Source organism: Melopsittacus undulatus, chromosome 13, assembly GCF_012275295.1.
Source record: "Melopsittacus undulatus isolate bMelUnd1 chromosome 13, bMelUnd1.mat.Z, whole genome shotgun sequence".
NCBI lineage: Eukaryota > Metazoa > Chordata > Aves > Psittaciformes > Psittaculidae > Melopsittacus > Melopsittacus undulatus.
This window is the reverse complement of record NC_047539.1, coordinates 5,910,733-5,931,451: the sequence shown is the minus strand read 5'-3', so window position 1 is coordinate 5,931,451 and position 20,719 is coordinate 5,910,733. Positions and strand designations below refer to the sequence as shown.

Sequence of the window (20,719 nt, the reverse complement as noted above, 5' to 3'; positions counted from 1 at the left end):
CGCCCCGTCCGGGGCCGCCCCGTCCGGTTGCGATCCCGTTCGTAACAAAATTTATTGAGGGATTGGAGGGGTACAAGGGGGAGCGGGGCCGGGGCAGGGGGAACGGGGCCGCACAACACACACGCTGTTGAATATCAACAGTACGAGGAGCCGGGGCGAGGGCAGCGCTAAGCGTAGAGGTCCTCCCGGTCGGCGGAGTAGACCTCCCCTTCCTGCAGCAGGGCGAAGTTGAGGAAGTGGGAAGGGCGATGGACCTCGTGGTAGAATTCCTTGGGGTTGGCGAGCTGCAGCTCGTACTTCATGTTGGGGTCGTGGCGGACACCTGGGGGAGAGAGATCGTCACCCACCTGAGGGCTGCTGCCTCCACCACTGATGGTAGAAGCCCTGTACCCTCACACAACGATCTTTAAAGCAGATCATGCTTAAAGAACACATCCCTGAAGAGCTATTTCCTTCTCATAGCATCATAGACTGGTTGGGGTTGGAAGGGGCCTTAAAGCTCATCCAGTTCCAACCTCATCTCGGTCTCCCCTCAGGCAGGTTAAAGCCATTCCCCTTGGCCTGTCCCTGCATCCCTTGTTCCAGGCCCCTCTCCAGGTTTCCTGCAGCCCCTTCAGGCACTGGAGCTGCTCTCAGGTCTCCCCTTCAGGAGCCTTCTCTTGTCCAGGCTGCCCCAGCTCAGCTCTCTCAGCCTGGCTCCAGAGCAGAGCTGCTCCAGCCCTCGCAGCAGCTCCACGGCCTTGCTCCAACAGCTCCACGTCCCTCTTGTTCTGGGGGCCCCAAGCTATCCCCACTGCCTCCCCTCCTGCCACTCTCCCAGCAGGGAAGCTCACCCATGAAGTTGTAGTTCCAGGACCCTTGTGCTGGGACCATGAAGAAGCCAAGGAAGCGATCAGAGAGCAGCATCTGCACCCGCTCGTAATGGGATGGGAGGTAGCCCTTGGGGTTGTTCCCCTTGTCCGTGTTCTGCCTGCCCCACTCATAGCCACTCGGGGTCAGTTTGTAGGCTGTCAGCGTGCAGGAGCCTGGTGTAAAACTGGGAGGAAGAGATGGGGGAAGTCAGATTGATCCAGGGGATCAGAACAGGGAAACAGGAACGACCCAACACTCCCTTCCTGCCCCATACTGAGACCTCAGCATGTTCCCAAGCACTGCAGCTTAGCAGAGAGGGCCCAAAAAGCATCCTGCCTCTCACCTGCAGGTGATGATGATGGTCTTCTCCCCATCCCAGGAGGGGTTGTCAGCCATGACCTTGGCATGGGTGGTGACATCCTGCGGCGAGAGCTGAGGGGACTCATTTGGTTGGGTGTGAATCCACCCCAGAGGCTCCATTTCCTGACAAAAAGAGTTTGGGAGAGGAATAAAAGGTATTTAAAACCAGAGCAACAAGCACACAGGGAGCAAAGGCTTCCCTTTGCCTGCTCCCAGATGAGGCTGACCTCAGGCTGAGCTCTCCAAGTCCCACATCTCCAACAGCTCCACTCACCTTGAGATACTCATGCTGTGGCAGCTGCCCTGGGAGGTGCACAGTCTGGTGTGTGCCCCACTGGGGCACCATCACAATGCACCGGATCTCCTTCACCTGGGGGTTATCAGGAGGGCTCACTCCATACAGGTAACCTGCAATCTAGCAACAGACACCTGCCTTAGGAGCCTAGCAGAGACCTCTGTGTGACCGTGTGAGAGCCAGGAGCTGATCTCTCAGCCCACAGGCTCTCACTACAGGAGAGCATCTCAGTTCAGTTACATGCTGAGCTCCCCCTCAAGCCTGGCCCACAAGAAACCATCCAGACCCATCTAGAACTTGTGTGCTCAGCTCTATCACCAGGGTCTGTCTCCCCAGTACTTCCTGACTGCCCAGGACCGGTGTGTGCCCCAGCAGAGTGTGGTGCAGCTGCCACAGACTCCCTGCACGCTCACCTGGGCCCGCAGATCAGAGATGCAGATGAATTTCTTCAACACATTCTTGGGCAGGATGTATGTGTAACCCGTTTCCTTGATGTCATCCGATGAAACATAGATGTGGTTTGTTCGCAGGTGGAGGTTGGCAGCAGAAATGGCTCTGTGAAGAGGAGAGGTGATGATTGAAGGGTGCCCGGATCCCTTCCTGAGCCCTCCGACCTTCCCCTGCCTGCTTGCCTACCTGACCCTCCACTCGGTCTTGGAGGAGAACGTCTGGGTCTCGTAGTTGCTGGTGGTGGAGGTGATGATTTCATCCCCGTGTTTGTTCACGGTGCGGGTCTGGGTGGCTGTGAGCTGGGACTGCTCCTTGGTTTGCTTCTCAATCTCGGCTATCTGCTGCCTCTGCTGCGAGGGGGCAGAGATCTCCATGCCCAGGATGATGTCTCGGATCTCTGACTGTGTCAGGGATGCAACGTTCACACTGGAAGAGGAAGAATACCCAACGCAGGCATTTCAAAGCACATTCTAGACCCCAATCACTCAAGCACAAGCTCAGAACATCCACTTGGGGCACTGTGTAAAATGAGACCACAGCTTTATAGGCATGAGGGAGGAAATCACAGGATGCACGGATCAGAAAGGTTTGGTGCAGCCATTTTTATCTGCCTTAGGAGGAAGCAATGAATAGTAACTCTTCCTTAGGGACTGCAGTGATAGGACAAGGGGCAATGGGTTCTAACTGAAACAGGGGAGGTTCAGGTTGCAGATAAGGAAATTCTTTACTGTAAGGGTGCTGAGGCACTGGAATGGGCAGCCCAAAGAAGTTGTGAATACTCCATCCCTGGCAGTGTCGAAAGCCAGGCTGGGCAGAGCCTTGGGTGACCTGGTTTAGTGTGAGGCATCCCTGTCCACGACAGGGGCTTGGAACTGGATGATCTTAAGGTCCTTTCCAACCCAAATCATTCTATGATGCTGTAATGAGAACCAGTTTCCCTACAAAGCTGACTGTTCACTGCAAAGGCCCTTGGGTAAGTCTTCACCTGTCCACAAGCAGCACTGTGTTCACAGTCTTTAGAGCAGGAAGGGAAAGCTGACGGGATCATTGCAGCTGGACAGTGACTTACTTGTTCTTCTTGCCATAGTCAGCAAGGATGAGATCCTTCAGCTGCACCTCCACCTTGATCCACTCCTCATCTGTCAGGGTTGGCCAGATGTGGTGAGGCTCTGTTATGGTTGTCTTGTCTGGCTTCAGAATGACTTTGGCTCGATCGTTATTCACATGAAGCGCTCGGAGAATCAGAATCAGACGAGAGAATGCCTTGGAGAAGAAAGAGAGATGCAGTTAGAACAGGGAAAACAAACACACAAGGTCCTTGTCCAGCACTGTGGGCATGTGGACACTGCATGGGGATTGCCAATGGAATCAATCTGAAGGAAAATCCAGGCAGACTCAGAGCCAAGTGCTCCCAAGCAGCAAATTATGAAGGATCCCTGAAGCCTTGGCTCCTGCCTCATGCATCAGAGGCAAAGCAAAATGCAGCCTAGGCATGCTGTGCTCACCGTGTAGGAAGAGATGGTTTTCAGCCAGTCATCATAGAGATTGAAGAGAACCATCTGGGGTTCAGTGGCCTTCAGGATAAGATCCCCAAACTTTTCCACTTTCAGACAGGCCTGGAAGGGCAGCTGCAACTCTGAGCCTTTGATCACAATGTTGGGGAAATCCAGCAAGTGCACCTGGGGTTTATGAGGAGGAGGAATTAGCTCACAACTACCACAGAACACTGGTCCAGATCAAGGCCTTCACAGGACCACAGGTCTGTCTTGTCCTCTATCTTCTGCATTCTTACCTCTAGTGGGTCCAACATGCCCTTCCGTGTCACTATGATCTGCTTAGGCTGCTCCTCCACAGGCAGCGATCGAATCAAGGCAGCCACTTCTTCAGCAGTCTTCCACTTGGCCAGCTACAGGAAGGCAGCAGGGTTAGAGACATCTCTCTGCAAACAGCAGTGTCTCCATGGGAATTAGAGACACTCAAGCCAAATTCTATAAATACACCTGGAATTTACAGCTTGTTCCGGATCAGTGTCAAGGCCCAGCATTTCCCTCTTACTGGTCTCAAAGTTCCTGTTCCTGGAGTTCAGTTACCCCTGACTGGCTCTATACAAACAGCTGCCTACACCACCTGAGACCTGAGAGTCTTGTCCCTGCACTGGATGTACAGCCAAGTGCAATGTGATTTGCTGTACCACTGAGCACAGCCCTGTTTCTCAAGCCCTGCTTGAAGATGTCAGCTCTTTACACCCCAGAGCCTCAAAAACCTTGCAACATCAATGCCTGCTTTCCTTTACTTTTATATCCCATGCTAGTGCTTCCCTGAGAACACGTCAGACACCAGACACTGCAGCTCCACACTTGTTAAGAGGCAGGAAGATGAAGATTCTCATGCTGCTTTCTGCTCAAGTGAGTGTCCAAGCAGTCAGAGCCCAGCCCCAGCTCCCAGCCCAAAGCACAGCAGCAGCCAGGCCCTACCTGTCCTAGACGTTTCTGTCCTGCCCACACAGAAGTATGGATGATCTTCAGGAAGAGCTGTCCAGTTCTGGGATTGAAGATGAAAATGGCCCCATTGATGGGTTTTGTGGTCAAATTCCCTTCAAAAGTCTGCAAAAACAAACAAAGGTCAGAAGCAGAGGGAGACAAAGCCTCCACAACCACCCTGAGCACAGGACATGGACAGTCCCTGTCCTTCCCCCCAATACTCCTCTGGCCTCACCTTGTGGATGGTCACTCTGTACACATTGGTGTCATCCACAAACCAGATGATCTGGTTGGAGAAGAGCTCTCCATAGTTCTGGGAGGAGAGGTATGGCTCTGTGGGCTCAGATGAGTACAGCTGCAGCCCCTTGCGGATTCGTTCTCTCAGCACATAGAGGGCAGGATTTGCTTTCATGATCTTGGCCATCGCCTGCTGGATCAGAGGTTTGCTCCCAGGGAACCAGTTCCCATAAGCACTGAAGAAGAGAACAAACAGAAGATGCAGTTGTTGCCATCAGCTGTGAGATGCACAGGCAACAGCCACCCATCTTTCCATGCAGCAGACAGGCACCTTTCTGCCTGCTGAGTACTACGGTATGTTTTGTCTTCCTGTGTCCTTGGGAGCTGCTTATCCACTGCTCTTTCCTACACCTCCTCCCAGTGGGAAGCCACAGCACATGCATGCTGCAGCCCCAGAAAAGTTGCATGTCCTCTAACAAGTATACTGGAGCAGAAGCCTGCTTGCTGGGAGTTGAAATCTTCCCCTTACAAGTGAAGAACAACTGTCCCCATGTATGGGGAGCCTTAATACAAGGCCTGCCCTTCAGCTCCAACAACAGTCTCATCTCCTAAGAAAACAAATTCTTAGTGAGCTGGGAGAAGAGAACCATTATTGTGGAAGGAGCAGACATACGTCAACCTGACAGGGCTGACTAGGTGTCTTATCCCATTCACTGCAGCCCTCCAGCTGCTGCTTTCTCCCCTCATTCTCCTCCCTAGAATACAACCCAGTTTGGAGACACTAAGACACAGCCACAGGCTACCAATTACACTTCAAGATCTCACCTGTGCAAGTTATAGGCCAGATCAATGGCAATAAGTACACCAGTAGGAGATGGGTAGATACTCATGTTGTCTGTAGTGTAGTCCAAGAACTTGGCTCTGGCGTAGCGCTCGATATCATGGGAATCGTAATCTCCCCAGCGCAGCTGGATATCGATCCAGTACTTCTGAGTGGTGGTGCTGTCCATCACATCCCTAAGGGGAAAGCAAGCCAGAACAACTTAATCTTGCACAAAGCTCTCTTGCAGTTGCTATGTGTCTTTGACAGAGATATCTTCTGAAGCCAGCTGCTATCTGCAAACCATCCTGGAAAGGGACTCTACTACTCCCTTCACACAGCAGCTGGATGCAGAAGCAGTTAAGAGAAACCCTCAGACAATGGGGTTCAGCTGCAGGGTTAGACAGAGCAGCAGTTACTCCTCTACTGTGCAGTCATGAGGGTCATCTCCCCTAGGGATTGTCTGCTGGGGATTCAGGCAAACTGAACACAGCACAGGCACAGATTTGGGTCTAATTCACTCCAAATTCTGGCCCTAGGACACCACAGCTTTGTGGGGTTTCCTGAAGAACACTTCAGAGCTCCTGAGCTCTGGCTCAGAGGAAGGGTTAACTGAAAGAGAAAACAGGAGCAAAGAGTCTTCATGTTTAAGACTGTGCTAGAAGGTGCTGCAAGCATCTGCCCAAACAACCGTGGGACTTTGCCAGGCATGTCCTCATGTGTCCCCAGTGAAAACCAACCCTATGTGCTCAAGAGATATAAAGAGGCTTTGGTTCAGGATGATAGGCTCAGCAGCTCTGCTCCACAGCAAGATCAAGGAGAGGGAAAAGTGAAAACACTCACTTGGAATCTGCAAGCAACGATGGACGTGACACATTCCACTTATAGGAAGCAAAGAGAAGGATATCTGCACACGAGGAATTCATCTTGTATGACTTCCTGGGATGGATTGTCTCTTTCTGCACTGTCTCAATCTCCAGAGCATCCAGCTCTTGGTCAAACACCTGGGGAAAAGGCAGTCAAAGATGAGTCCTGTTCAAGCAGCCTTGCTGAAGAATCTATGCTCACTACAGAACTAAAACAGGCACCCAGGAAAATCCCATCTCCTCCCCTTCTCTGTCAACTAGGGAAGAAGTGCTAGGCCTGCTACAGCCCTGGGACAGTCTGTTACTAGCAGGAGGCCATTGGTACATGAGGAGCATACGTGCACTGCACAGAAACAAAGCAAGCAAACACACTGCTCACCTGGCACAAATCCATTACGATGCTCTCATGGATCTTTTGCCACAGGTGAGCTCGGAAAATCTGGATGAGAGAAATCTTCAGGGTGGGGATCTTGCCGTGCATAAAGATGCCTGTCAAATCCAGCTGCACCTGGAACCCAACGTACACCTGCAAAGGAAAAGCAGCTGTGAGAACAAGCAACATCACTGATGAAGTTTACAATACAGAACAACTGCTGGTAAAGAGGTTTAGTTCATCTGTAAGACATGTTCTGAACAGTTAGATCGATTCACTGCTCTTATTCCAGTGGCAGTTCCTACAGGTACAAACTCCAGGTACTTACATTGGCTCTGTTAATGGTAGGAGACCACCACAGGGTGAATCTTCTGTTTGGAATTTGGTTCAAACCCGACCTCTGGGCGTTTGTCAGCTTCTTCCATTTCATAGACTCCTCAAAGCCACTGGCCTTCTCCCTGGGAAGGGCAATCAGTTGCATAAGATGTGGAACATGGCAGTTGGCAGAAATAAGGGACAAGTAACAGAGGCAGGGAACACACACAGAACAAATGGGGAAGATTGTTTCATGTAAAGACATGGATTCACATGCTGAAGTTCAGCTATAGCCCAGCCTCAGGTACTCTCCTGACTGAGCTGCATACACAGTGTGCTCAAGTGATGACTGAAAACAGGAAAAGGCTCAACAGAATCAGTACATCTTGAGCCAAGGACTCCTCCTGGCCACCAAACTTACAAGACAAGGCAACCTCAAGGCTTCTCTTACCAGAAGAGACCCTCCCATGTGGGGAAGTAAGTGCCCTTGAAGAGAGTGTGCTCCAGGATTCCTTCCACCCCACCAAGTGCCTGGATCATGTCTGTGCGGTAGTTGTTCAGGTTCCAGAGTTTGCCATCGTGGCGCTGATGCGTCCACCAGAACGGGTTCTGTTTCAGGACCTGGGGACAAGAGCAGACGAGTGAGCAGCTCTGTATTCAGATCTTTTAACCTGGCTGCACTCATTGTAGGAACCAAGACCATGAGGATGATAATGTCAGAGACCAAGTGCAAAGCCTCATGCCTTCTGTCCTGGAGGACAGAGCTCACCTACAACATGAGTGCAGTCAGCACTGCTATGCAATTCAGACTGGGTAGAAAGATGATGATGATGATGATCTTTCAGGGACTGACCTTCTACAGAGCTATCATTACAGGTTTTAAATAATGAATTTTTCCACTGCTATTAAAACTTCAGATTTTGGAATGTTTCTTTTGGGGCCTATTTGCCCCTCTCCAGAACTGATCTCTTGTAATGCTCAGTAGCACAAAGAGTGGCATTCCCCAAGACACTGTAATCCATCCAAACACTTCAAAAGCAGCTAGCTACAGACTTTGGAGCATCCGGTTTTCAGCAGCCTCTACCAGTCCCAACACCTGGCTCTAAAAGTTCTTCCTGCAGCAGGCAGACAAGGAAGTGCACTCACAATCATGCAGACTGAAAGGACATGGCCTGGAACAGGTGCTTAATCCTCACACTCAGCCAGAGAAATTCCCAGTCCATACCTGATACTGTTTGAAGTCAGTCCTGACTCTCCATCCTTTATCATAAGCGAGGGTGTGCCGGTCCTTCTGGAAGAGGGTGTTGATACGAGGAATTCCCCTGTCCCATGAGTCCTCCAGATCCTCCAGTGTCAGACGCCTGGAATAAACAAAATCCCCACTCTTTGTTACCTCTCAGTGTTACAGCAATTCATTAATGAGCATCTTCAGGAGAGGAGATGACAGGAACAGCAGAGTCCTTGGGGCTCTGGAAGATGTTCTACAATGCCAAGCACTAAGAGGCTCAGCAAAGTGCCCGCAGCCATTGCTATGAACGTGCTGGTGTCAAACAGCCAAAAGAGGCTGCCCTTGTAAGTGTGTAGAAATAACTTCAAATGGGCCTGGCGTCAGCTTCTGGCACCACCACTTCCCTTGAACTGTGCCACTGATGGATCTTCTCCATGCAGAATCCACACCTCCTCCAGAGGTAAGACAGAAGTTTTGCAGGCAGCCTGTGGCACGTATCACAGGTCTCCAGAACACCGAGACAGTGCAGGACTTCACACCACTGCCTGTCCTCACACACAGCCATCTGACTGCACACTGACACACACCTGTTCTGGGCTATCGCCTCTTGCCTCTTCAGGGCGTATTCTGCCCACACTCTCTGAGAGTCAATGAATTCACTTTCCCATGGCTGGATGTAACGATACAGATTGGGGATGAGCTGGTCCTCCTCGTGACTCATTCCTGAGCGGAAGTGAGTGATGCCAACATCAGTCTGCTTGGACCACCTGGAGCAGAGAAGCACAAGAATGAAGTAGGAGCAATAGGACTTTACAGGTCACATTGACATTTCCTGCTGTAGAGGCAACACCTCTTTAACATGGCATGGGTTCAGCAGAATCAGGTATTTTTATGGGAAAGAGTGTCCAACAGAACACTCATTCCATGCAGGCATAAGAGCAGCACAACTCACCTCAGGTCAGACTGTGGGATGAGAACGTGGCCCATGGAGAGCATGCCAAGCCCCCCCAGCTCTTTAGGGGTGTAAAACACCACTGGTGGGAAACGACTGGGCATTTTGGAATTCAGACCAATTTTGATTCGAGTCTGGATTTTATTCTCACACTTCACCAGCAAATCAAGCAATTCCTGGGTATTTACAACAGCTTCTCGGAAATAGGTCATCAAGCCAATGAGAGCTGTATTCCATTTATTGACAATCTAAAAAGGAAAGCAAAGATCAGTTCTCAGCTTCTCCAAGCATCTGCAGAAAGCTCTGACACCCATCTCCCTCCCACCTTACCTTAGTGAAGGTTGTGGAGCCAGATGCCATGAGGATCTGCCTCACTCTGTTATGGAACCTCTGCATAGACTCATCATCCACACGCAGGAAGCACTGAGCTGTGCGCTCCTTGGTGACCTGCAAGAGCACAGCCCCATCAGTTCCTTCCTAGGGGCCCTCTCTCTAATACAGACAATAAGATAAGCTCCTGCCATCAGGCATTTATGTAACACAGGGAGGAGAAGAGGCTGAACAGCACCTCTGCACCTTCTGGGCCCCCATCACCCCCAGCCAAGGCTTTTCCATCCTTCCCAGCAAGGAAAATTCATACTGAGGTCATTTGTGGTCCCAGTCATGCAGTTGGCAAATAGCAGCTATCCCCCTCCCATAGGCAGTTACAAGCTCTGCTTTGATGCCAGGGACAGGGCACACAGGGATTGCTCTCCCACGCTGTCAAACCCTCACCCTACCTCATTCTGCAGGTTCCAGACACCATCCTTGTGGGTGAACTCCTCATAGCTGGTGCGGCACTTGGGCAGGATGCGGCACTCAAACCCACACATGTTAAACAGCAAATTGGGGTTATCCTTGCTGTAAACTGATACGAAACTGTTCTCCCACTGTACTGTGGTGACAGAGCGAGGCAAACGGTTCTTGATATCCCAGAATACAGCACGCCCTCTGGAAAACAAGATGTGCACAGTGACAGGCTGTTAGTGAAGGGAAACACCAGAGCTCCACCACCTATCACTCTGTCAGAACCACAGCACAGACCCCTCACCTATTCTTACCTTTCTTCCTACCAGTCTCAAACTGTTATTTATTACAGCTAATACAGCACTTACAGGTTCACATCGTGTTTCATGAGGCGCATCCGAGCATCCCGAGGCCAGCACTTCTTGTTGTTGTAGCCTACAATGTTCTCGTTGTTGGGATCTGGATGCTCTGTCAGGTAGCGCTGAATCAAGTCTCTTGCCTCATCTGCTGTAAACCTGGAAGCACGCAGAAGATCTGGAGTTACATGACTAACTTCTCATAACACCAGACAGATAAAGACTTGCTTATGGATTGCTGTTTCCCACAGCATGTTTGAAGGTGATGACCCATTTTCTGTATCCTCCCACTGAAGGCAGCTTCAGTTTCATTAGCTTACAACAGCCCATGACTATTTGGGTTATTTTTCCATGAACAGACATAAAATCCCATGTCCACTTGCTGGGAAGCCACAAAAGGCTTATTTTAGCAGTGGAAAATCTGCAAGAATAGAGCACATGACGTTGTTTTTCTGCTGGTCAAGTGATGCTGCAGGACAGTGAACTGAGAAAGCAAGAGGAGGCATGTGGACACCCAGCTGTTCTGGGAGGTCTGTAAATTCCAATATTCCTAATCTTTCTGGGCAAAAACCTGGAGTAGGAGCACACTAATCCCCACTTCAACAGCATCTGCTGCAAGATGCCAGGACAGCAGTTCACCTGAGGGAAGCAGGGTCTCACCTGAAGAAGATGTGAATACGGTCAATGTATCTACAGAAGAGGCGAATGGGATGGGCCACCTCAGTGGCAATGTCTTGGAAGCTGAGGAAGTCATTTGGCATCTGGGGAGGCCCAGCCATTTCACTGGCACGGTGCAGACCCAGCACCAGCAGGTCCATCACAAGCCCATAATACTGGACAATGAAGGAAGCAAACTGCAGCCCACGAATAATCCCATAGGAGTTTGTGTGATTCATGTCCTGAGGAAATAAAAGGGAATTGTGAGTGTCACGACACATCAAAGACCTTTTCCCTGAGCAGCTGCTCTTTACCAGGACCCAGAAGGGCTTTCTTATTCCCTCATCACTTCTCTGGCAAGTCTTGTGTCCACTCATCCCCCCATGGGTCCAGAACCTCTCCATGTTACAGTCCTGATAGCAAGCATCACCTTGTAGTTGATCACCACGTTGTTCTTGGCTGTCATGTAGTCAGCAATGTTGTGATCAACGATAAGACGCAGCAGCCTGTTGAGCAACGTCAGGTCAATCTTCTCATACATCTTCTCAAATCGAGACTCCAGCATCACGTTGCATTCACCTTCACTTGTTTCCCAAACATCTTGCAGATTATTAATGCCTGGGGAGATAAACATGCGTATCATTTTATGTGACACGTCAGAGTGCACAACATACTTCCTGTAATGCCTAATTTTTCAGTCTCTGGTCCCTCCAGTCTATCCAGAACATAAATATGTAAGTCCATCACATGCTAGGGAGGTTCTTATCCTCCTCCAGTATATACCTAAATGTATTAACCTATAAAATATAGTGTCTGATTGCAATGACTATTGACTGCAAGTTGCAAATATGAAAACTCAGTTCCCAAGTCGACTTAAAATGAAGCAAGCTTCCCATAAGAAAACTCATTTTTGCATGGAACACAAGACCCCACTAACCTTGGCACCACTTGTACACCAACAGTGGAGGAGGTTCAGTGTCAGCAGGTTTGATCCATGGAGGGAAGAGTCTTCGCTTATCAGCTTCATACCACAAGTACTGATCCAAATAAGCATCTGTGATCTTCTCCAAGGGCTCAACATCATAAACAGGAACTAAGTGGCTGTAAAGATCCATGAACTCAATACCCACCTAAAAAAGAAGAGGCAAAACTGAGGCTTACAGCTGACAGAACAGAGTTAGCACCATTTAAGTTTCTGAAAACAGTGTAACTTTTGAGTATGGTCTGGTTTTCAGCAGGACATTTACCTCCTTGAAGGCTCTCTGAGTTAAAAGGTGTCGTTTGATTCTGGACAGAGCTTCATGAGGGTTATCATAAGCCTGTTCAATCAAGCCCAACTCCTCTCTCTGTGACTGGTTCAGGCGAGATTTCACACTGGAAGTGAGAAAGAACAGGTCAGGCACCTAAACGTGAACAAACTAACAGCCACCACATTAAACTGATGAAAGATACTGTTCAATTAAGCAAATCAAGGTAAGATTTGTCACTCTTCACAGTCCACATCCCCAAGCTTACAGTACTGATGTTGCCCATTCCAGGATTAACAGCTAACAAAATAGCTTCAGATGCCTTTCCCAGTACAGGTATCTGTCCCTGCAATCATTTCCCACTGCTTACCTGTAAGCTTCCTTCAGCCTCTCCAGGGCTAATATGAGCAACTTGGTGTCATGTTTGTAGGACAGCGGAGGGAAAGGAATGGGTGAGAACCTCCTGCTTTCCAGCCAGTGCACTGTGGTTGTGTAGACAGCCACAGCCTCTTCCGCAGTGATGTAAGGCCCATCCTGCAAACGAAACCACCAGCACTGGTCAGTGAAAGCTTCCCTATGAAAACAGCACCAATTTCAGCCACCTCAGGCAGGACAGAAATACCTTCAGGTAATTGTGCTGCCGTTCCTGCTCTGCTTTCAAGTAGAGCCTGGTCAGTCGGCCCAGATTCTTCTTACAGACTGTTTTGTCTACGGTGGCACCGCGACGGATCCGCTCCCTGTTGTAGTGAGCTGTGTTTGTCCACCAGTCAGCTTTTGCCTTCACGTACCTCAGGATCATGTTCTCAATAGGAGTTGGCAGCCCTGGCACCTGGGGAGGGACAGTAACTTGAGGGATGCAGGAGTGGGAACCTTCAGAAGAGCAGTTCCAACTGGGAGATACTCAAATTGAACCAGAAGGCCAAGCAGCAGACTTACCTTCCAGGGAATATTGGCCTTCCAGCACCGCCAAGCCTCACTCAGATGCTGCAGGATGGTTCTGGCTTTGTTCTGTTTGATTCCTTCTGGCATCATGTCCAGGATGTCATGCATAACAGCTGCCCTAAGCTCCAGGTCAAAGTGAGACTCCACACGCTGCTTTGTGACAGTCTTTGCTACACCCTTGGAGTGACGGCCTGGAAAGAGCAAAGTACTTCAGCAGTTCTGACATTACTGGGCAGTGCTCCTCTTTCTTCCCAGTATGGAAATGTGCAGAGGTGCAGGGTATCTGAAGAAATTACACTGCTATACCACTGATGAATTTGGAGTAGATGATCAGGGGGCTTTAGATCCTATAGTGCTATGGAGAAGGGAACCCCACTTGCATTTGGAACCTATTCTAGGGGCAATAGTTTCATAAGAGCTCTAAAATATGGATTGAAATGGAGCACACATACAGATCACGACCAGGAACAGAAAACTGGAGTTGGAGCTGGGAAGCAAGCAGTATTAATCTTTACCACACACGCCTCCCACATCCAAGCTTTACACAGTGTGCTGACCTTCAAACTGCCTGGCCAGCAGATTCCCCAGCCAGCGTTCCAGCAGTGGTGTGATGCCCCTCATGAAGAACAGCCACACTCTCCAGCCTGGAGCCCAGAAGCCACAGCCAGGACCTTTGCCCACAGGCCCCTGGAAGAGCAGAGACATGGGAAGAGCAGGTCACTTACTGACACTCCATGATCCCTGCCCTGTTGCTCAGTTTACATGAGGTCATCATCACGAGGAAAGGTGGAACTTACTGTGTTAAACCTGTAGTAGATGAGATGTTTCAGGTCCTTGCACATACGAATCTGTCTCATCAGTTTGTACTTGTACCGGTACATTCCTGTCAGCTGACCCACGTGAGCAAAGATGTACTGCAAACCATCCGCCAACTGAAACACAGGGCACAGATAACAACAAACATATGCATTGCCTCAGGGTTATTTTACAGCCATGAGCAGAGGGTATTAGGCCATATAAAGCTCCTAACACTGACTCATACAAGGATCAGTTCTTATAAACCAGGGTAAAAGAACGTCATGCAATGCTGCATGCTTTCACTGTTCCCACCTCTCTTACACTGCGACATCCTATAGAAGCCAGCCCAGAAATTCCCCTTAATTTCCCCTCTTTACCTTAAAAAGACAATACAAGCAATATAAAAATGAGCCTACCTGAAATGCATCCACATTTCCAAGTCTGTACTGGACATGGCTGTCCACCACCAGCTTAGTGAGCCGCAGAACCTCTCTGCACAGATGGAAAGCGTTACCGAAGCGAGACTTTTTCCTTTCCTGGAAGAGAGAAAACCCAGAACTGATGCAACAATATGAGTGAAACAGCTTCAATTTGGTCAGTCTGCACAATATGCACAGCTAGTGCTAGCTACTTAATCTCGAGGTAAACCTTACTCATACATACAGCATATGGACGGATACCTTAGTGGTGAGGGTCTTCACGGGCTTCAGGTTGAAGTTGTAATCCAAGTGAAGGTAGTTCAGGTTCTTTCTGTGGATCAGCAAGTTCAGCATGTTGTAGCCCTGGCGACACACCTGCAGGCCAACCTCCACCCAGTCCAGCTTCGTGGACTGGAAAAACTTTGTAGCCTTGAAGGAGCGGAACAGGTACCTGGAGAGAGCAGAGATGATAAATCAGCTGAACCCCATCACGCATGAGCAGTTCCCCACTGAACAGACCCCCCTTTACCTCTTCTTCTGGGCCTTGGGAGGTCTGTGCTTGAGAGCATTCAGAACATAGTATTTCAGTAGCTTCTGATACGAGACTCGCACTTTCACTGGCTGGCCTGCTGGGCAGTGCTCACGGTACCTAGGGACAAACCAAACCTCATTTATTCAGGTAACCCACATTCTTTAGAGCACAAATCACCTGCAGAAACTCTCCTAAAACCTCTAGACACCAATCACCACAGAAAGTCTGTATTTTCATTGTAAGATGACAACTGTCACTCAAGATAACAATGTCACGATCACTAGAACAGCTTCCTAGGAAATAACTCACCAGTTCTTGACCAGTGGGATATCAAGAGCTCTGCGTGTCCTCCCAGACCTCAAGTTGAAGGGCCGTGGTGCCCACAGCAGGGCAATGCCATTGGCTGTGTTATCCGTGTACAGTGGGGTATCCTTCAGGAAAGGTTCCACAAACTCTGGCAACTCAAACTCTTCATCATCATCAGGCAGCGGTTCCTGACTCTGAAATGCAGAAGCACCACACTGTTTCCTGGTTCTTCCAGCTCAGTTTTCCAAGTTAACCAAGAACACTTTGCTCTCATGGAAGAAGTGGGACAGTGCCGAGTATCAGAGAAGCAAAAAGCATTGTACAAGGCAAACTCTGGCTACTAGACGCTGAGTTAGGTGGTACAGAGGTAACTCATGGCTTGAGTTCAGCTCCATGAATACACCAAGAGGAACTAGAAAGATATATAACCTATCAGAAGCCTCCAAAACAGTACTTTGACATTAGGCTTTATCCTACAGAGATCAAAGGAGACAGCTTTGTGCAGCCCCAGAAGTAGGAAATGACTACAATGACAACCATGGAGTTTTCAGTGAAAGGGCTCATACTTACTCCTGTGTGCTGCTATCAGAAGCAAGGTTACAAGCAAGATGCTAAAGCCCCATCACTTCCACGCAGTCAGGTTTACCACTGGCTCTCCTCAACAGCAACTCACCTTGACGGAATGTCTGTGTGAAATGGGGTTGATCAGTGGATCAAAGTAAAAAGCTGGGAGATCAGGATCTTCTGTTTTAATGAAGACAACATTTGGAGTATGATACCTGCAACACAAAATATGCATTAGAGCATCCTGACAGCTGCCCCCTCCTCTCCCTGTTCTGGAGGGCACTGCACTCACCAGGTCAGGTGAACATGGTGTGGCAGGTTATTGTACAGGTATGGGAAAGCAATTTTGTACTCTGTCCTGATTGGCTGCCTGATGATAATTTTGTTGATGTCATTAAATTCGTTCCAGTCTTCATCCCTTAAAAGAGACACAAAATGGCTACATGAGCATTCAGGGGACAGGAAGGCAAACATTTTTGATTGAAAACATGGTATCAATGCTTTTCCTTTAGGCTTCTCTTCACACTAACAACCATTTAGTGTCCAGAGCACCAAGCACATCACAGACTTAATGCTAAAGAGAGTGAAGACCCAGAAATAGCTCACACAAGGAAAGACACCAGACAACAGATTAACCCTCGAGCCCTTTCCAGATAACCACTTATCCTTCCTCCTAAACCCAACACTTACTGAAGATTGATGTCTCTAACAAGAGGCTCAAACTTGGGACCTCCAGGAATAGCCATGTTCAGTGCCTTGGAGGTAAAGAAAGCTTTCAGGTCAAACAGATAGAAGTAGTTGTCATCCACAAGGTCAGTGAGCAGCTGGTTGGCCAAACGGTACAGTGTGGACATCATGGGGAGAGTGAACTGCCAGCGCTGGTATGTTGAACCGTTCACATACCTGGGAAAGAACCAAGCACAGACACTCAGTTCACTGCCAGAAGACAACTGGGCCTTTACCAAAGGACCAGAAATAACCAAACACCTTTCATGACCCATCATTTGCAGAAAACAAGAAGGACAGCTAGCACATGGGCCCCTTCAGACAGAAAGAGAGGCTGCAGGACTGCTGAAGACCACTACAGACTTCATCTGCCCAGAAAATACTGACTGCTCCAGTTTCTCTCCTCCTCCATACCCAAACTGACACACAACACACATGCAGTACCGGCAGACATCAATTCAAACTGCAACTAGATAAGATGTCATCCTTATGGCATGGTAAGAAGCATCAGTGTTAGCGGTTAAATGGGCAGCAGTCCTTCTGGACAGTGAAGCCTTATGTCCCATTGCTAGAAGCTGCAGACAAGAGGAACAGCTTTACAAGCAGGTTCTCCCTCTCATCCTTGAAGGAAGGCTTTTCTCCCCCCACCACCATCACACATAGCCCAGCATAACACAACCAAAGGTTATATACTGCTATGTATAGGTAACTTATGTAGCACATCTGGATTTCCCCTCTCAATGAATTGTGGTACCAGAGGCACATACTTCCTGTTGTCTTTCAGTGGCTGGTGGTCATAGAACCAGTCCAGCACTGGGGCATCTTCCTCTGGATCCAGCTCAAGCTGAATGGCTTCCAGGGGTTCCACATCCAGGATGTTATCAGCATAATCCAGAGGGGGTTCTTCATCATCAAACGGGGGGAATCTCATCCTCTTGAAGTGACGCCTATCCCTCTTCTCTCGCCTCATCATAATCCACATCGACCTGGTGGAACCACAGAGGCCATTAAATATCACTTTTATTATGGATGCACAAATGTTTGCTGCTGAGTTCCCACCAGGACAAAGGAAGAAGGCACTTACCCCCACTGGGCAATGTACACGGGCTCTATGACCCAGGGGATCTCATTCACAAAAGAGATGGCTCCTGTGATATGATACAGGACTGGAACATCTCGGATTTGCTCCCAGGGCATGGGCATGTTCTCCAAGAGCTTCAACACAGCATGGGGCATGTACTTGAGAGCACTGCAATCAGGAATCAAGGAGAATGAGGGCTGGAAGGGACTCTCAAGAGAAGAGCCATCCACTGCCACAAGCCAAATTACCTCCACACCTTTCACTGCTGGAAACTGCTCACCTAACCTGCTCATAAAAGCCTCCAGTGATAAATCCATGCACTGTGGACACTATCCTTGTGCTTCATGCATTGCACTACCAAAAAGTGTTCTACTGGCTTCCAACAGATTGCACACATTAAGGGTGTTATAGATAAAAACAATGAGTTTCTGAAGGTTTTATGGGCAGTGAATGATACATTAGTGCAATGGACAGAACATGCATGAGATAAATTCTATTCTATATGAGAATAGCAAACACTCACAATGCCTTTTAACACTGCAAAAATACACATGCTACTTCATACGCTCCCCCAGGCTTCTTCTAAGACAACGTGTTAACCAGAGGAGTCTTCTTCTCCTGAATTCAATGCAACAACTTCCTACCCTGACCCCCTTCTGCACTGCTATGCTTATAGAACCGATTATCCCATCCTCATCAAGCTGCTCTGTACACACGGCTGGAGAAGGCTGTGTGGAGACCTCATAGCTGCCTTCCAGTATCTCAAGGGGGCCTACAGGGATGCTGGGGAGGGACTATTCATTAGGGACTGTAGTGATAGGACAAGGGGTGATGGGTTAAAACCTAAACAGGGGAGGTTTAGATTGGATCTAATGAAGAAGTTCTTTACTATTAGGGTGGTGAGGCACTGGAATGGGTTGCCCGGGGAGGTTGTGAACGCTGCATCCCTGGCAGTGTTCAAGACCAGGCTGGACAGAGCCTTGGGTGCCATGGTTTAGTGTGAGGTGTCCCTGCCCATGGCAGAGGGGTTGGAACTAGATGATCTTAAGGTCCTTTCCAACCCCAACTATTCTATGGTTCTATGACACGGAAAACCCTTTGGAAACACCCTCCAACAATGCTCAATGAGCTTCAACCAGGCAGCAAAGGCCTCGGACCAGCTCCCTGCGTGCCACACACAGCACCAGGGGCTGCCTTACCCCAGGTAGACCCGCTTGTCGTGCCGGAACTTCCTGTTGGTCATGTCGCCGTGGTCGCGGATGATCTTGCGGACGTGCTCGGGGGGCATGTCCTCCTTCTGCGCGTCCACGAACCCGAACTTCCTCTTCTCCGCATAGCGCTTGGCCTGCAGCTGCTGCCACTTGCGGGCTGCAGGGACACAGACCAGGCCGCATCAGCCGCTGCCCCAGCGGCTCGGGGGCCGCGCAGGGCCCGCACCCACCTTTCTCCTGCAGCTTCTCCTCAGACATGTAGTCGGGCAGCGGCGCCATCGGCGTGGGCACCGGAGCGCAGCCGCCGCGGTACGGGAACACGGCGGCCATGGCGAGGCACCTGCACGGGGATGGAGAAGGGCTCAGCGCACGGACGGGGACACCCCCACCATGGCACCGGTACCCCCGGGCCCCCCGAACCCCCCTCACCGTCAGCCCCGCTCCTCCGCACCACAATGGCGGCCCAGCGCCACCACAGAGCCTCGGAGACCCGGATGTGGCCGGGCCGCGCACGGAGCGGGATTATCCAATCAGCTTTCGGAGGCTGCAGGCGCAGCCTATCAGAATGCGGAGGAGGCGGGATCAAGGGCGGGAAGAGGAATGGGAGCTGTTCCGGAGCGTAGTTGCCGTGGGATGGCCGGTTTGGTCCGGTCCCGCCCCTTCTTGCTTTTGATTGGTGGAGAGAGGTGACGACGGTGCGCGGTGCCGGTCCTGATTGGACAACGCCTGGCGCAGATTACCCGGTGCTACCTATAGGGGGCACTGTGCGGCAAGCGGTAAAGAAGGTGCTATGGGGCGGGGCACGGACCCGCTATGGGTCCCTATGGGGCGATGTGTGGGTCCCATGCGGGTCTGGGGAGGGTGGGTACAAGGCAGAAGCTGTTCCCTGTGAGGGTGCTGAGGCGCTGGCACAGGGTGCCCAGAGAAGCTGTGGCTGCCCCATCCCTGGCAGTGCTCAAGGCCAGGTTGGACACAGGGGCTTGGAGCAGCTGCTCCAGTGGAAGGGGTTGGAGCTGGATGAGCTTTAAGGTCCCTTCAACCCAAACCATTCCATGATGCTATATGCCTGGGGTAGACGACATCCACATAACAGAACCCAGGCAGACGCTGGAGGACATTGCTGTGCTAATGATGGAGCCGCTCCTGAAAGACTGGGTGTAAATGGCTCAAAGCAAAGGGAAATCCCTGTCTGTCTGCGGACAGGAGCACACCTCACCTTGGGAAGCAGCAAACCCAGACACCAACAGGTATCCCTGCAAGCTCCCTGTGCTTGCCACAAATAGAAACCTAAGCGGCTTTGGCCACAAGCTGCCTCCAGCCTCCCACTCCCAGCACACATCACTTGCCTTTCCCTGCTCCCTGATGCTTCTCTTTGCTCCCTGCAATGAGTTGTTCCTTGGCTTTTCCAACCCAATGATGTTCAAGGCTGTTTGACACACACGATGAATACAATTGGTTTCTCCAGCCTGGTGTGGGTGACCTTGAGTGGGATGGTTTAGATCCTATACTCGGTGCTGCCCTGCTGGGGAGCAGTGGGGAAAGGAAACATGGAGTTAAAAACTAAAGGAATTCTGATTCCTTGTCCTAGGAAGCTTCCATAGGAAAGAAAGAGGGGGAGAAACCCCGAGAGAGAGGTGGGCTGTGCCAGTGTACGCTGATGGGGAGACAGAGGGTAAGGAGCACTGTGCTGAGCAGTGACACCCCTGGAGCACTGGGTCCCTTTTTCCTCTGAGCCCTTTTCCCCTCAAACTGTTTCATTTGCAGCCATTTATTAGAAGCTGGTGTTAGTAAGAGCGTTACACTGGGCTCGGCAGCAGAACTTCCCATCCCTAATGGATACCTATGCCTGAAAACACATCGATGGGA

General features: G+C 50.2%; 1 protein-coding gene across 1 annotated transcript; it reads right to left on the bottom strand.

The window, feature by feature from the left end:
• Nucleotides 1-33: 33 nt before the first annotated feature.
• PRPF8 (pre-mRNA processing factor 8) lies at nucleotides 34-19,349 on the bottom strand. Its single transcript, XM_005154357.3, has 43 exons — nucleotides 19,283-19,349; nucleotides 19,084-19,193; nucleotides 18,842-19,010; nucleotides 17,646-17,810; nucleotides 17,329-17,547; nucleotides 16,526-16,738; nucleotides 16,128-16,253; nucleotides 15,945-16,050; nucleotides 15,275-15,465; nucleotides 14,963-15,082; nucleotides 14,695-14,884; nucleotides 14,431-14,550; nucleotides 14,014-14,148; nucleotides 13,774-13,903; nucleotides 13,211-13,407; nucleotides 12,897-13,103; nucleotides 12,645-12,808; nucleotides 12,275-12,401; nucleotides 11,965-12,157; nucleotides 11,458-11,645; nucleotides 11,031-11,269; nucleotides 10,383-10,529; nucleotides 10,008-10,218; nucleotides 9,559-9,675; nucleotides 9,229-9,476; nucleotides 8,864-9,043; nucleotides 8,274-8,409; nucleotides 7,500-7,669; nucleotides 7,062-7,191; nucleotides 6,740-6,886; nucleotides 6,338-6,498; nucleotides 5,500-5,691; nucleotides 4,673-4,910; nucleotides 4,432-4,560; nucleotides 3,750-3,863; nucleotides 3,463-3,636; nucleotides 3,027-3,220; nucleotides 2,144-2,383; nucleotides 1,921-2,062; nucleotides 1,487-1,627; nucleotides 1,196-1,335; nucleotides 834-1,036; nucleotides 34-322 (listed from the first exon to the last, which is right to left on the bottom strand). Exons 2-43 carry the CDS (start codon nucleotides 19,181-19,183, stop codon nucleotides 168-170), a joined length of 7,008 nt encoding a protein of 2,335 aa, XP_005154414.1. The 5' UTR covers nucleotides 19,184-19,193; nucleotides 19,283-19,349; the 3' UTR covers nucleotides 34-167.
• Between the last annotated feature and the right edge of the window lie 1,370 nt (nucleotides 19,350-20,719).

What these genes read in the sequence shown, in the direction of transcription:
- PRPF8 (XM_005154357.3), bottom strand. Translation starts at nt 19,183, where the DNA reads ATGGCCGCCGTGTTCCCGTACCGCGGCGGCTGCGCTCCGGTGCCCACG. An exon ending in GGTGTACAAGTGGTGCCAAG is followed by an intron (nt 11,646 to 11,964) that starts GTTAGTGGGGTC and finishes TTATCTCCCCAG; the next exon opens with GCATTAATAATCTGCAAGAT. An exon ending in GAGGCGATAGCCCAGAACAG is followed by an intron (nt 8,410 to 8,863) that starts GTGTGTGTCAGT and finishes TGTTTATTCCAG; the next exon opens with GCGTCTGACACTGGAGGATC.